The sequence below is a fragment of the Balaenoptera borealis genome (genome assembly GCF_965194805.1).
Source record: "Balaenoptera borealis genome assembly, chromosome: 15".
NCBI lineage: Eukaryota > Metazoa > Chordata > Mammalia > Artiodactyla > Balaenopteridae > Balaenoptera > Balaenoptera borealis.
Genome location: NC_138871.1, coordinates 85,014,103 through 85,028,300, shown reverse-complemented (window position 1 = coordinate 85,028,300; position 14,198 = coordinate 85,014,103). Strand labels below are relative to the sequence as shown.

General features: G+C 50.5%; 1 protein-coding gene across 3 annotated transcripts; it reads left to right on the top strand.

The window, feature by feature from the left end:
* The first annotated feature begins 1,602 nt into the window (after positions 1 to 1,602).
* On the top strand, positions 1,603 to 11,911 carry KLF11 (KLF transcription factor 11). Of its 3 annotated transcripts, XM_082358475.1 has the most exons (5): positions 1,603 to 1,828; positions 3,045 to 3,113; positions 3,418 to 3,687; positions 4,977 to 5,940; positions 8,973 to 11,911. In XM_082358475.1, the coding sequence occupies exons 3-5, from the start codon at positions 3,427 to 3,429 to the stop codon at positions 9,251 to 9,253; spliced, it is 1,506 nt and encodes a 501-aa protein (XP_082214601.1). In that variant the 5' UTR covers positions 1,603 to 1,828; positions 3,045 to 3,113; positions 3,418 to 3,426; the 3' UTR covers positions 9,254 to 11,911. The 3 variants fall into 3 exon arrangements, with proteins under 3 accessions (XP_082214601.1, XP_082214600.1, XP_082214602.1); XM_082358474.1 differs by lacking the exon at positions 3,045 to 3,113; XM_082358476.1 differs by lacking the exons at positions 3,045 to 3,113; positions 3,418 to 3,687.
* Positions 11,912 to 14,198: the final 2,287 nt, after the last annotated feature.

The window sequence follows — 14,198 nt, the reverse complement described above, 5'->3', positions numbered from 1 at the left end:
GCAGTAATTGGCAGAAGGAAGCAAGTGCACGAAAAGGAAGGGTCAAAGGTGACTCTCAGATTTCTGGGTGAAGGAATGAGGTATCTGGTGGTGCCCTTCCGGAGGTGAGAAATCCGGAATGGGGTAGAATGGAAGTTCAGTTTCAAGGACAGTGAAGTAGAGGGGTCTGCAGCATGTCCAAGTGGGTAGGCCAGATGGTGTTGGCCTTCATTCACTCATTTAACCAGTGGTTACTGTGTACTTGCAGCGAGCCAGGCACTGGGGGTTCACAGTGAATTAGACAAGGTCCCTAACCTTGGGAGGGTTCCTTCTGGTGGAGAGACAATTAACAAATAACTAAAGAAACAGAAGTTACAGGCCATGAAAGGTACTGCGAAGGATCTGAAGAAGATGAAATGAAGAGAAGCTGCAGGTCAGCCTATGCTCCCTCTGCCCAACAGAGCAGGCCTGCTGAGGACCAAGTTGGCCAGAGCCCTGGGTCCCACCTGCTTCCTTACCAGTTTAAGGGGGAGGGCCTGGTGCTCTGACGGCCTGTTCCTTGGGCCCAGGGCTTCTCTCGCTCAGAGCCAATCCCCACAGGGCAGGGATCCTCTACTTTCACCTGCTCTTAGCTTTTAGGGTCAAGGCTTCCTCACTGTGGCCTCTGCACCGTGCGCTGTGTCAACCCATATCCAAACCCAGCAAATGTGGGCCACGTGGATGGATGAAGGGCTGTCTCGTGCCTCGCTGCAGGTTGTGAGGGTACACATAAAACAGCCTGCACTTCAGGAACTTGGAGTTGCAGAACTGGATAAACCGCACCCTGAGAAACAGGCAACCAAGTACTGGGGGAAAAAAGGTGTCCTAGGCATCTCTCTCATTCAGGCCTGAGGACTTCCCAGAGTGGGTAACGCTTACACCTGGTCTGGGAAGAATGGGTTTCACCAGGTGCCTCTCGGGTGGGCACCCGTCTTGCCCCCCACCCCCACTGAGCTAAGCGGAAACTGCAGCCCAGAGCTGCCTGGGGACCGGGGTCAGCGGCAGACACAGGCCTAGAAGCTCGGGCTCTGGGTGCCTGCGGTAAGGAGCAGATGCAGGCGATGTCACCTGGGGCTAGCCAGCTTTCAAAACTCTTCCAGGCCAGGGATGCACTCCTAAGAGCGACGGTAGATTAATACCAATTAAAAAACAAGAAAGCAAAATCTGGGTTGAGGTCTCCAAGTGAGCCGCCTCTGCTGGACGGATTCACTTCATGGGGACCTGCGCTCCGGGAGGCTGCGGGCGGTGGCCCCTTTAAGCGTAATCCTCCTCCCAGCCATCCCAATACGCTCGGGGACTTTCCCGGCCGCAGCTGCGCGGTCCCCGCCGCCCGCGCCGCCGGGACCTTTCCCCTACTTTCCAGGTCCTCAGGCTCCGCCCCCTCGCCGCCACCAAAATACATGCCGCATCCCGCCCTGCCCGATCACGCCGCTGCCAGGCTCTGATCACGCGGCTCCCCGCGGCGCCCATTGGCCGGCGGCGCACGGGCTAGGCGCGCATTGGCTGGCGCCCTCCAGGCCCCGCCCCGTCGGGGCGCGGTGTATTTTGGTTTGCCTCCGCGCTCCGCCCCTGCGGCCGCTCCCTCCCCGGCCGCCCCGCCCCTCCCGCACCGCGAGGGCCGCGCCGGGGCAGAGCCGCGCGGGCGGGCGGAGGCGCACGCTGGCCACTGGAGGTCCGTATCGCCGCCGCCCGCCGTGCACGTGCGGCAGCTGCCGTGTACCGAACTCCCGCCGCGCGGCCGCTTTGTTGCCTCCCGGCCGCCGGCACCATGCACACGCCGGCCTCCGCGGGCTCGGGCGACGCACGCGCGGTGAGTGGCCGCCCATTGGAGCGAGGGGCGAGGCGGGGACGCGCTGCCAGTGCGGGCCCAGGGCGCGGAGGAGGCCAGGGGCGCGCGGGACATCACCACGCGCGCACCGTTAGGAGCCCGGGTGGCTTCGGGAGCCGAGAGGGGCGGGGGCCGCACGAGGCCGCGCCGGGAGGGGCGGGAAGTGGGCGTGTGCCTCGCGCTGCTCTCTGCGCAGCTTTGTCTACCGCTCCCGCAGCGGCCCCGCCCTGCCGGCTTCAGGTGCGGGCTATTTCCAGCCATGACGTCACCAGGCCCTGTGAGGAGGTGGCCGTTGGGCGGGGCACAGCTGGCGGGAACGCGGCACGCGGGCGGCGGGGGCGGGGCGCCGGCGGAGGGGCAAGGACTGTGGGAATGCGGCGCACGGGCGGTGGAAAGGGTGAGGGGGCGGGGCAAAGGCTGGCGGGAAGGTGGGGGCGGGGCAAGGGCTGTGGGAAGGTGGGGCGGGGCAAGGGGCGGGGCAAAGGCCGGCGGGAAGGCTGAACGGGGCGGGGGGCGGGGCCCGGCGCCTCAACCCTGGCGGGCTCCAGTCGGGGCCTGGGGGCCGCGAGGAGTTCGCTGGTTGGACCTGGGACCTAGTCGAGCCGCGCGGACCGCTGAGAGGCCGAGAGAGAGAGGGGTGGGAGCCCCGCGCCGCTCTGTCCCTGCCCACCTGTGGGCCAAGCAGGCGGCAGCCCGCGCGTCTGTGACTTCACAGTTCCGAGGCCCGGGCTGCGGGCAGAAGTGGGGCTAGAGCGGCGTTTGTAAAGGTGGCGGCGTTGTCTGTGTGCTTTGGGGGGCACCTGGGCAGGACAGGTTGGATGTTTAGGCAAACTGAGTGGAAGTGTGTATCTAAGTAGATGTAAAATTTCTCTGCGAAGAGATCAGTTAGTTTCAGTCGCTTCCCGCCCCGCTCTTGCTTGACAAGAGGCGGTCTGCTGCGCTGGAAAGTCCTCGGGGCCCGGGCTTGTGGCACATCTTACACTTTGTTTCTCTCCCCGCGCTGGCCTTGTGGCGTGAATCGGTGCTCCTGGGTGTGGGGACCGGGGCTGAGCCAGCGCAGGCTCGCCCGCCCAGGGCTCTGCTGAGTGACGGCCTCACTGGTGTGGAGCCTCCGGGGTTGTCGCAGATGCGTCTGTGGGGACGCTCTGGTGGCTTCGCCGACTCACAAGGGCTGCGCTCTCATCTCACCCAACCTCAGCCATCAGTGTCTTTTCCTCCTCCCCCGGGAACGGTTTGGTACTAGCCACTGCAGCTCACACCTCTGGAAGTAAGTGTTATTAATCATTTTCCGAAGGAGAACACTAGCTTAATAACCCTTGTTAAGAGTCAGGATTTTCCGTGGAAGCCGCTGGCGGACCACTCCATTCCTCCTCCTGCCCCCCGCCCCGCCGCAGAACGCTGGCTCGGAGCGAGTGGTCCTCGGTGCTCGGCCGGCATCCTTCCCTGGAAGCCACAGCGCGTGCGCGTGCTGCCGGGGGCGGGGCGGGCTTCTGGTGTGCGCGTCCCCGTGCTGTCCGGGTGCCCCTCCCTCTGTTTCCAGGGACTCAGCCGCCGTGTTGTGTCGACTTTAGGTTGACATCATGGACATATGCGAGTCAATCCTGGAGAGGAAGCGGCACGACAGCGAGAGGTCTACGTGCAGCATCTTGGAGCAGAACGACATGGAAGCTGTCGAGGCTCTTGTTTGCATGAGCTCCTGGGGTCAGAGATCCCAGAAAGGGGACTTGTTAAAGATAAGACCCCTCACACCTGTCTCTGACTCTGGGGATGTTTCCACCATTGTGCACGTGGACGCAGCCACACCCGCGTTACCAAAGGACTTCCATTCTTTATCAACTCTGGTAAGAGGCGGGGGAGAGGAGCGATTTGTGCAGTGGCTGGAGTACCTTCAGTAAACATGCTGAAGAGCTCCTGGGGGGATTCACCCGATGCTGGCAAGCAAGTTCATACCCTCCCCTGTATGGGTCCTAAGGGTGAAAACTTTTTTTATCTCTTGAAAATATGCTTTCCATTGATTGATCATAGCTTGCAGTCAATGATGAAAACGGGGTGAAAATGTCCATAGGCTGAAACGTACAGATTGATGGGAGAAAGCAAAATGTACTCATTTCCCTGGGGAACTGAGGGTGGAGGCTTAGGTTCCCCCAGATACCCCAGGCCAGGGTCAGGATCAGCTGCCACAGCTGGGGAAAGCCTGTGCTTTGGCACCAGACAGCCTTTGTTAGCTGGGTTGAGACCCTGGCCTCTGCCACCCTGTGGCAGCCAGCTTCTTTCTTGGGTGAGTTGGGTGCAGTCAAGCACTGGTTTTGGTTTTTGTTTTCTTAACTTGTTACAGCTATGAAGTTACTGGGAAAAACTGCTTCTCAACTTGGAGAAGTCGAGAGCTGTCAGTTGCTCACAAAACTGAAAATTATAATCTAATTGTCCTGAGCTGGAAGCCTGCCCTGGAAGGAGAGTGTGGAAAACCGACTTGGAGAGGGATGAGAAGGGACTTGTGGGTAGTGGAGAGGATTGTACAGGTAGTGGGCCTGGCTGTCCGGAGCTTGTCTCAGCTTTGGGATCGTCCACTGAGAGGCTGAAGATAAGTGGGAGTGGTGGGGGAGGTGTTACAGAGGCTGGCTGTAGGCAGAACCCCTGGTTAGAGCAGGGCCTTTTAGGGATCATTCTGACAGGTTTTACCTCGCATCCAGTAGGCACAGGATACGTGTGTGATTGATTGGATACGTGTGTGTTAAATGATTACCGCGGAGATTTTTAAAAAATTTTTGAGAATCTAAAATTATCGTGTAAAGCTTTCATCTTGAATATAAGTTTGATTTCTCATTTGTAGTCCTAATATGCAAATTGTTCATTTCAGTAGCTGTGCGAGGCCAGGAATGGCACTGGCATCCTTATAACCGAGCAAATGGATGGGTTTGAGAGAGGTCGGGAAAAGGGGAGAAAGCTAGAAAGTAAAGTGTCTCATGCAGCTTTTATATCCACTGGGTGCGATTATGAGCAGACTTTGACCAGTCTTTTCTAGATGCTTCTTTGTAAAGACCTTGGGGACAACATGATCAAAGTAAGTTCCTTAAAATTTAACCAAAACAACCTTTTCACACAGTACTTTTTTCTTTTTTTTTTTTTAAAGTGCATGACTCCTCCTCAGAGCCCTGACCTCCTGGAGCCATCAACAGGGACAGTTGTTCCTTCCCAAGTAACTGATTGCAAAGCACCCATGGTCGTGGCTGTCCCCCCAGCCTCTACTGGGGCAGCCGGAGTGCCGAGCAGGAGGTCAGAGAGGGCCCTGCCTGGTTTGAAGCCAGAGCTGCCGGAGCCAGCTGTCAGCCCTCACTGCAGGGCCACGGTGACAAGTGTCATTTGCCACACTGGGGGGTGTCCTGCTTCTGCCCACGTTCCTACCACCCAGACTCAAGCACACCAACTTTCAGCCAACGCGGGAGGAGAAGCGCAGTTTCTGGGGCCTGTTGAAGCTGTGCAGGACGCACACCTCACACGCAGCGTGCTCAGCGTTAACTCAGCGTCCTGTCAGCCTTGTTTGCACAAGTCCAGTGGCCTGAGGCCCCCCGACAAAGGCCAGCAGGCAGGGTGGCCTGTTGCAATTCAGACCTGCTCACCAAAGAATTACGAAAATGACTTGCCAAGGAAAGCCACCCCTCTGATTTCTGTCCCCATTCCTAGTCCCCCTGTCCTTTGCCAAATGATCCCTGTGACTGGACAAAGTGGCATGTTACCAGCTTTTTTGAAGCCACCTCCCCAAGTGTCTGCAGGGACTGTCAAACCCATCTTACCCCACGCTGCTCCAGTGCCCCAGCCTGTGTTTGTGGGACCGTCTGTGCCTCAGGGAACTGTGATGTTGGTTCTGCCCCAGGGGGCCCTCCCGCAGCCTGCCACGTGTTCCTCGAGTGGAATGGCTGTTGGGAATACCAAGTTACTGCCCCTTGCCCCTGCTCCGGTGTTCATCGCATCCAATCAGAACTGCGCCCCTCAGGTAGACTTTTCCCGAAGGAGGAACTATGTTTGCAACTTCCCAGGCTGCCAGAAAACCTACTTCAAAAGTTCCCACCTCAAGGCTCATCTTCGCACTCACACAGGTGAGAACTGAAGCAAGTAGGGCATAGGGAATGTCGGATCCTGTGATTGGGAAACACACGTCCAGCCGCCTTTGAGTGGGAGCGAAGCTGAGAACCACTGGAGAAGGTGGCCATCTTTCTTTGGTTCTGAAAAGCCTTCATAGTCTTGGGGTGAACGTTAGTACAGCTGTCAGTGGTTTTCCTAGAACATGGTATCTGGTCACCCCAGTAGCTAAAATGTAATATAGTTCTGTGATTGTGAACCTGTGATTGAGAGGCTTTTAGGGTGAGGCTCACGTTCCCCCTTTCTCTTCACATTGCAGTAGACATTCTTTCTGTGCATTTTAGAAAGTGTCCATTCACGTTCAATAAACATCTTATCAGTGTGACTTAGGCTTACTATGGGGAAAGAGCTCTCCAAAGTATGGAAAAGTTTGAATTCTAGAATGTTTGAACTTTAAAGGAATATTGTTTTTTTATTTTTGGAAATATGTAGTTTTAATTCAGAAGGAGTCACAAAAGAAACTATAATGACTTAATGATCTCTTTATTGTCCCATCAGCTCCATCCAGTAGAATTTTCGGCACTGATGGAAATGTTCTCTGTCCATTAGGAGGGTAGCCACTAGCCACACGCACTTGAAATGTGAACAGTGTGTCTGAGGAACCGAATTTTACGTTTTCATTAAGGTTGCATTTATATAGCTACATGGGGCTGGTGGCTACCATGTTTAGCGGAGGTGTGAGGTTGCCTGGTGGATAGAACTTCTGCTGTAGTTGATTAGGGCAGAATGTCTCAGGTGTTCTGTGACACTCTTGTTCTTTGAGTTAGTGTCAGTTGTTTTGTTTTCAAGGGTCCTGTGGTTAAATAGTCTGCTTGTTAAACTCACCTTTCAAAGGTTCACACACATATGTACATATAATAAGCCCAGTTAACAGGTCGCAGGTTCTGCAGTAAAGATGTGCTTCGTAATCTGTCTTGATCGTGGAACCCCAGATGTCAGCTAGTGGCCTGGGGGACAGCAGTGAATTGTGAAATCCAGTTTAGGAAAGGCTGAATTGGAGGGAGTTGTCATAGTACTTTACTTTGAAATGCTTTCCTGGTAGAGTGGTTTCTAATTAGCACATTAGAACTCCAATTGTGGCAGCTCCCGCTTGCAGAATGAAGCCGCATCTGGAAGGCGGGCCTTACAGAAGGAGCCCTGCTGTCCTCCACACTGCGGAAGGGGCTGTGTGCTTCCAGGCTAAGGCCCCAAACCTGGCCTGTGAAGAACTTGCCTCTCTGCCTTTACCATCTCTCTCCAGTTCCACATTTCTGCCCTTCACCTTCTGCCCTCTGCCTGTCTCTACTTACTGAAAACCCTTTAAGGGCCGCCCCAAAGTTAGTTCTTAGAACTCTTTCCTGATCTCTCCTTCTTTATTTGACCCTAGTGGTTTGTTGTGTTTTTCACCACATTCTCCCTTTGTATTTTTAGTTACTTACATACGTGTCTGATCTCACTGGATATAGACTCTTGGTGTCTGTCCCAAGAGCCTGACGCTAGTCATTGGTGCTGCAGGATCGCTGTCGTGGCTGTATCAGTGTGAACGGGCACCCCTAAGGGGCTCATTGACTTGGCAAGCCCTGCTTTTCACTGAGAGACTGCTGAGGTGAACTTCAAATCACATCCAAACACAGATTCCACATGTGAGGAAGCAGTGGAATGAGTTTTTACTGTTTATTCACTCAGCGTCCCTTGGTAGAAAGATAAGGTGATCATACAAGCTCTTTTCAGGTTTCCCAAAGTACTTAAATTTAAGTAACCATAAAGGTTCTGAAGAATCCAATTCTTGTGTTATTTCGCAAACACTAAATTGGAGTTTTCATAAAAAATAGAAACCTTGGATAGGTTTACCTTAGATAAGGTAGTTTTTCACTGTACCAACATGAAAATTTGTTTAATTAGGATAAGGTCGAGTGAGCAAAGGCTACATTTTTGATATGCTGAAAACATAGGTCACTTTATAAATCCCACGCCAAAGGGTGGTGGTTCTCTGTCCAACATCTGGCCATCTGGTATGCTGCCAGCACTGGTGGTAGTTTCTGGAAACAGGTAACCTTATGCTTTCAACGTGGGGTCTTTGAAATCCATCACAGCATCACTGTGATAATGAATTTTCCTTTTAAGTCAACTTTGAAAAACATCAGATATTTAGTTGATCTCTCTCCAACACTCATTCATTCAAAACCATTTATTCACCACCTGTCATACAAAGTACTGTGCTGGGGGTTAAACTGTACGTAGATGGATGAACTAGACAAGTCGTAAACCTTCGGGAAGGTAGGTCACGTGACAGCACGCAACAGCATTTAACAAATCCCTTCACAAGGTTGCACAAGCGGTCTGTGGTGGTCACAACCTGGTCAAGATCAGGGCTTCAGGATGCAGGACAGGGAGCACTCCTGCTGGCTGGAAAGGCCCAGGAGGACTCTGCGGACAAGGGCTTCCCGCTCACCCCTGTGCCTCCAGGAGGACACAGTATGGGCAGGACACCTGCCGGGTGCTCTGCAACTTTGAGTGAATGACAGATGCTTGAAGCTTGTAACAACAAGAAGGTAGCTGTTAGAATTCTAACCTGTTTTGCAATTAAGCTCTTTGTCAGTGTAATAACAAATAGGAAGATGGAATTAATGATTCTGAGAAGTCTTGCAGGTCCTAGAAGGGATCTTTTTTAGATATGCAGCTCTCAGAGAGGGAAGGAGTCATTCTTTTCAAGAATCTACCTCCTACCCCAAGTCCACAGTCAAAGATTTATTTTTATTTAAAAATATCTTTAGAAGCATTAGATTAGTTTGACGTCTTTGGGCCCTGACATATTACATCTTAGGTGTGGCAGGAAGAAATGCATCTTGGACAATTTCTTGACTTCCAAATAACCTGATACCAGAATACTTAGGATATTACTTTCTTCTTAGGTTTTGATGAATACAGTTTTAAAACGACATGAATTAACCTGTCCAATAAGGTGTTGAGCATTTATGTTTTCTTTACTTTGTGTTTTCTTACCTCTCAGGAGAGAAGCCTTTCACCTGTAGCTGGGACGGCTGTGATAAAAAATTTGCTCGTTCAGATGAACTCTCTCGCCACCGCAGAACTCACACTGGGGAGAAGAAGTTTGTATGCCCAGTGTGTGATCGGCGTTTCATGCGCAGCGACCACTTGACAAAGCATGCCCGGCGCCATATGACCACCAAGAAGGTCCCTGGTTGGCAGGCGGAGGTTGGCAAACTGAACAGAATTGCCTCAGCAGAGAACCCTGGGAGCCCACTGGTGTGCCTGCCGGCCTCTGCATGAAAGGTCCTCCAGGGAATTGTGGATGGGAATTTTTCAAAGCCTTTTTTCAGGAATGGAAGTGATGGTTTTCTCTCCAAAAGAAATTGTCTTGAGGGCTAGGGGAGCTGGTTCTGATGAAAGTATGTTAACTTGTCTTTTTTGGTGGGGAACCCTGTTCAGTATCTTTTGTAGTTTCAGAAGTTCTTTTAAGGAAAATGGAAGAAAATTTGATAATTTAAATCACCAGCATTCAAACAAACATTTCGGCAGGGGCTTCCCTGGTGGCACAGTGGTTGAGAATCTGCCTGCCAATGTAGGGGACACGGGTTCGAGCCCTGGTCTGGGAAGATCCCACATGCCGCGGAGCAACTAAGCCCGTGAGCCACAACTACTGAGCCTGCGCGTCTGGAGCCTGTGCTCCACAAGAAGAGAGGCCGTGACAGTGAGAGGCCCGCGCACCGCGATGAAGAGTGGCCCCCGCTTGCCACAACTAGAGAAAGCCCTCGCACAGAAACGAACACCCAACACAGCCAAAAATAAATAATAAATAAATTAAAAAAAAAACATTTTGGCAATAAATTTTACAAAATCTGGATTTTTTGGATTTTTTTTACAACCTTCCTATTCCTGTTTTGTAGAAATGAGACAGGTTACTAATTTTTATACTGTTTTTTATAAAAAAATACATTGTTGGTTCTCAAATCACCAGTTTCTATATAGATGATTTTACAATCTTCTATGTTTAACAACATTTTTATAATAACCCTACTTTTAGTAAAGTTGGCACGTTATTCAGACAAAAAAACTTTATAACTTTGTAATCAGGCCTTTTAGATATAAGAATTTTTTAGAATCAGAACTGGTTGAATAGGGGCCTCGTAAAGAAATGGGGGGAAAAACTTTGCAGTCAGCGTCTTCATAACATTTTCAAGGGAAATTCCAGACAACCATTTCTTTAAGGCTGTAGCCCAAGGAATTAAAATTTTCGTTAAGTAGAACTTAGTCACCTGTGTCCATGGTGTGACTTGTGAAGAATGTACCCCAGAGATAAAATACTCGGTAGATACCTGGTGAGCAGAGAGCTGCTGTAGGGTCTGAGTGTCTGTACTCTGCTGAGAGCAGACCATTCAGAGTCTCCTGTTTGTACCTCAAACCCCCAAAAAAGAAAATATAAGCACTCAAACCCAGCTGCTTTGTCAGTTGTCAGTTTGACTTCTTTTGTTGTGGCCTTATCCAAGTGTTTTGTGGGTAGAGTAACTTCTTAGAGAAAAAGATGTCCTTAGTAGTTGGAGGAACTTTCCACCAAAGTAAAGCTTAGGTGAAGCGGACATGCAAATGGTCCAGCTCCAGTGTTCTGATTACTTTATTTATTAAGTATTAAGAACGATGGGGAATGCAAGTTACAGTAAGCGGCAGTAATACTACCAAGCTGTCCTTTCATTCATTTTGTTTGAAGGAAATTGTTTTGATCAAACAGAAAATTACTTGGAATGGGGTATTTTGCAATCTGCCTAGAAAATAGACCATGGGCATCACTTTGAAGCTGTGAGCACAGGTCCTAGCATTACAGAGACTGCGCCCCAGTGTCCAGGTGTCCAGGAAGCTGCTGAGACTGCTTTTGTTGGGCAGCATTGGGAATCCAGGCAAGAGAGTGCATGTAAGGAACACGGTGATACTGCTCTGCCCTTCGAGCCTGGGAATGGTTTTTATTGTGCCGTATGTATTTAGATTTTTGTCTTTGCCTCTTATTTATTTGCATTTACCTTTATGAAAATGACGGTAAGGTGAAATATTGAATAAATATAGTCAGGTTTTGTGTTCAGGTCTTTTTAGTCTAATAACCCTTGCCTGGTCATTCATTGTATGTTACTTGATACCCATGAAGTATCAACTGCTAATTGACACACAGGTCTGTAAGCCCCGGCTGTGTGTTTGGTAGGCTTCCATGTCTTTGGAGACTTCAGTAGTTGAGTATTCCTACTGGTCATGAGACGTGCTACAGTTGGAAGAGAACCAGAATTCAATGTCTATAGCTTGTGATTCCCCACCACCCAGTTCTTTCTTGCACTCATATCTTAAATCAGCATAAACATTTCTATGTGTATGCTGTAAGTGGCATTAAATTTGGATATTTTTCTTAATTATATGAAGTAATGTTAGTCCTACTAATGTTCTGGTGGATAATACAGCGTCTTTGAGTATTTGGTTGCTTGTCACCTTGAACATTCTCTGAGCAGTGTTGTTGCTAAAGGATAGATGTGTTAAAAAAAAAAAAGGTTTTGATTTACACTTCCATTTCCTGATTAGACTTTGAAATACCTTCTGTAAACAACATTTTTGGCCCTCTGTTGATTGAAAGATTGTAAATTGGGAAACAGCTTCATCTGAAAAATGCAACGTGAGAACCAGAACCCCGCGGTGCGTGTTCAGCGTGGAGTCCCTCCGCTGCGGCCCGGGCATTGGAGGAGGGCGTGGGCGGCACGTCCCCCAGTGCACTTTACTGCCTGAGCAATTTTGCTTGATCTTTTTTGACTTTGAGCCTTTCAAGTAGTTAATAAAATTGTAAATGTTTCAGAATTATGTTTTATGTAACAGACTTTGACTTATTATTTAAATGAATATGCGTGATGTAACTTTTTTCTTTGGATCCTATAAAACTTTTTTGATTTGCAAACTGGACTTGTGTCCTGTGTCATTTAACTGCACTCCAGTGTACCCAGTGTCCGACCCTCCTCTTTGTTTTCTGGGGTTCTCTTCTGCTTTCAGGGCACCCTTTGGCTTCTTCGGAGGGTCCTTTCTGAAAGAAAGGTGTGAAGGAGCGGCTTCTGTGTTGGCCAATCTGACGTCAGGACCGGTCTTGGCGGTAGAGGACCGTGGCTGCTGGGTAACCCATGACCCTCATCCTCGTGCCGTCCGTGTGTCAAGAGGGGAGGCAGCCTCTTCCCTCCCTTCCCCCGCCCCCAGCCCAGGCTTTAAAGGTACGCCAGGGAGCCACAGTCTTCGCTCCTGCTCCTGGAGTACGTTCTCTCTGGAACCCGCTCTGCTGGGGCTGTGCCTCCACGTCCCGCTAGGGGAGGCCCCGTGGGTGTGGCCAGGCACTTGCGTGGGCTCAGCTCCGGTCCCCGTGGTGCTTGTCTGAACGGCACTGGACAGGGTTGGTGGGTTCCCCTGCAGGCCGCACCGTGCTGCTTTCCTCTTACCTCACTGCTCCTTCGCCAGTCCCCCTCCTCTCCCTGACCCCTCTTCTATTCCCCTCACAACCTTGGTGATCTTTTCCAGCCTTGTGACTTAGATAAAAATAACTTCTGTACCGTAAAGACCCCCGCATGTATGTCTCTCCTTTACACTCCGCACCTGGCTTCAAACTCCTGTATCCAGCTCTCTGCTTGGCACCTGTCTAAGCAGCATCCCAAACTTTAGACGAGTGAACTCCTCATCTCCTCCACACTTGCTTTTCTCACAGTGACCCCGCTGCCTTTAAAAAGAACAGGGAGTCCATCCTTCTAGCTGTTCAGGTGCAAAACCTTGGAGGCACCCTGGGCTCCTTTCCTGCTCCACAGCCAGTCTGTCACAATCCTGTTGACTGACTGCCTTCCCAAGCCAACCATCCTGGAATGTGATTCCATAAGCCACGCTAGACCCGGTTATGCGTGTGTGTGTGTGTGTCTGTGTGTGTGTGCAGGTGTGTGGGGAGGCGGTAAAGGATCACAATGCGCTTTGCATTTAGCAATCCACTTAGAAAAGTCTCTCCAACTCCAAGCCCCTTTGCGCCTAGGTGCCGGCCACACGCCTGTTAGCCTCAACTTTGTGACTCTGTACCTGCTATCCTCCCTCTGTGTCACCAAGATTTTACTTTCTGGCTGTAATATCCACTGTTCTTTGCTTTCAACCTGCCTCTTTGTTTAGGGACTTTTTAAATTAAGGACTTGAGACATGTTGCTAACACCCAGGCCCCATCCTGGGAGGAAGTCCAGGCACCAAGGACACTGCACCCCATGGGGGTGAGACACACTCAGTCCCTGCTAAGTTAGGGAGGCTTGTTCTCAAAAGCCTCTCACCACTCTCTAGGAAGCCTAGTTGTCCCAGAATTGCCCAGAGCTGGCTCTGCAAACAGGTTTCCTCTCCCCAGCATGTTCTCAGCTCAGCAGACAAACTGGTCAACAGCAAAGATGATAAGAAACAAGTTATAAAATAAACGTCACAGGGATGTAATGTACAGCATAAGGAATATAGTCAATAATACCGTAATAACTTTGTATGGTGATAGACGGTAACTAGACTTACCAGGGTCATCATTTCGCAATGTAGAAAAATATCAAATCACTATGTTGTACACCTGAAACTAATATAATATTGTGGACTAATTATAATTTAATTTTAAAAAAAGAAGACTGTGTTTAAAAAAAAAGAAACAGGATGCTACAAGTCCAGTGGTGCTGGGGGAGGAGATGCACAGGCAGAGTGAGATGATGGCAAGGTGGGGCAGTGGCAGCTAAGCTCTCACCGCCCAGCTCTGGTGATAGCCTCTGGGAGCCTTCCCAGGGCTCCCCTTCTGTGGACTCCTTTAAGACTAGAGGTTCTAACCACTAGGAAGAACTTGCCAGTTTTATTGAATTTGATTGTAAGTCTTGTGGGTCCCCCAAGACTTGTGGATGGGTGGGTAGGGGTATAGATGGATGGATGGATGGATGGATGGATGTGATATGATTTCTATCACGGGGCAGCTTACATTTTAGCAGGTAGATTAGACTTGCACTGTTCAGTAAAATATGGCAAGTTCCTACTGGAGTGGTCAGAACCTCTAGTCTTGAAGGATTCCAGGGAAGAGGGGCCCTGGGAAGGTCTACAAGACTCCTGCCAGGCTGCTTTGTTAGGTAGTGTTGATTTGGCCTGAGACAGGCCTGGGCGCAGGTCTGACTCCATCTAGCTATGTGTTGCTGAGAAAGGTACTCTACCTTTAGTCTCC

Bases quoted from the DNA above. Each gene is read 5' to 3' on its own strand.
- KLF11 (XM_082358474.1), top strand. From the start codon at position 1,787: ATGCACACGCCGGCCTCCGCGGGCTCGGGCGACGCACGCGCG. The intron at 1,829-3,417 runs GTGAGTGGCCGC...TGTCGACTTTAG, and splicing joins GCTCGGGCGACGCACGCGCG to GTTGACATCATGGACATATG. The intron at 5,941-8,972 runs GTGAGAACTGAA...CTTACCTCTCAG, and splicing joins TCATCTTCGCACTCACACAG to GAGAGAAGCCTTTCACCTGT.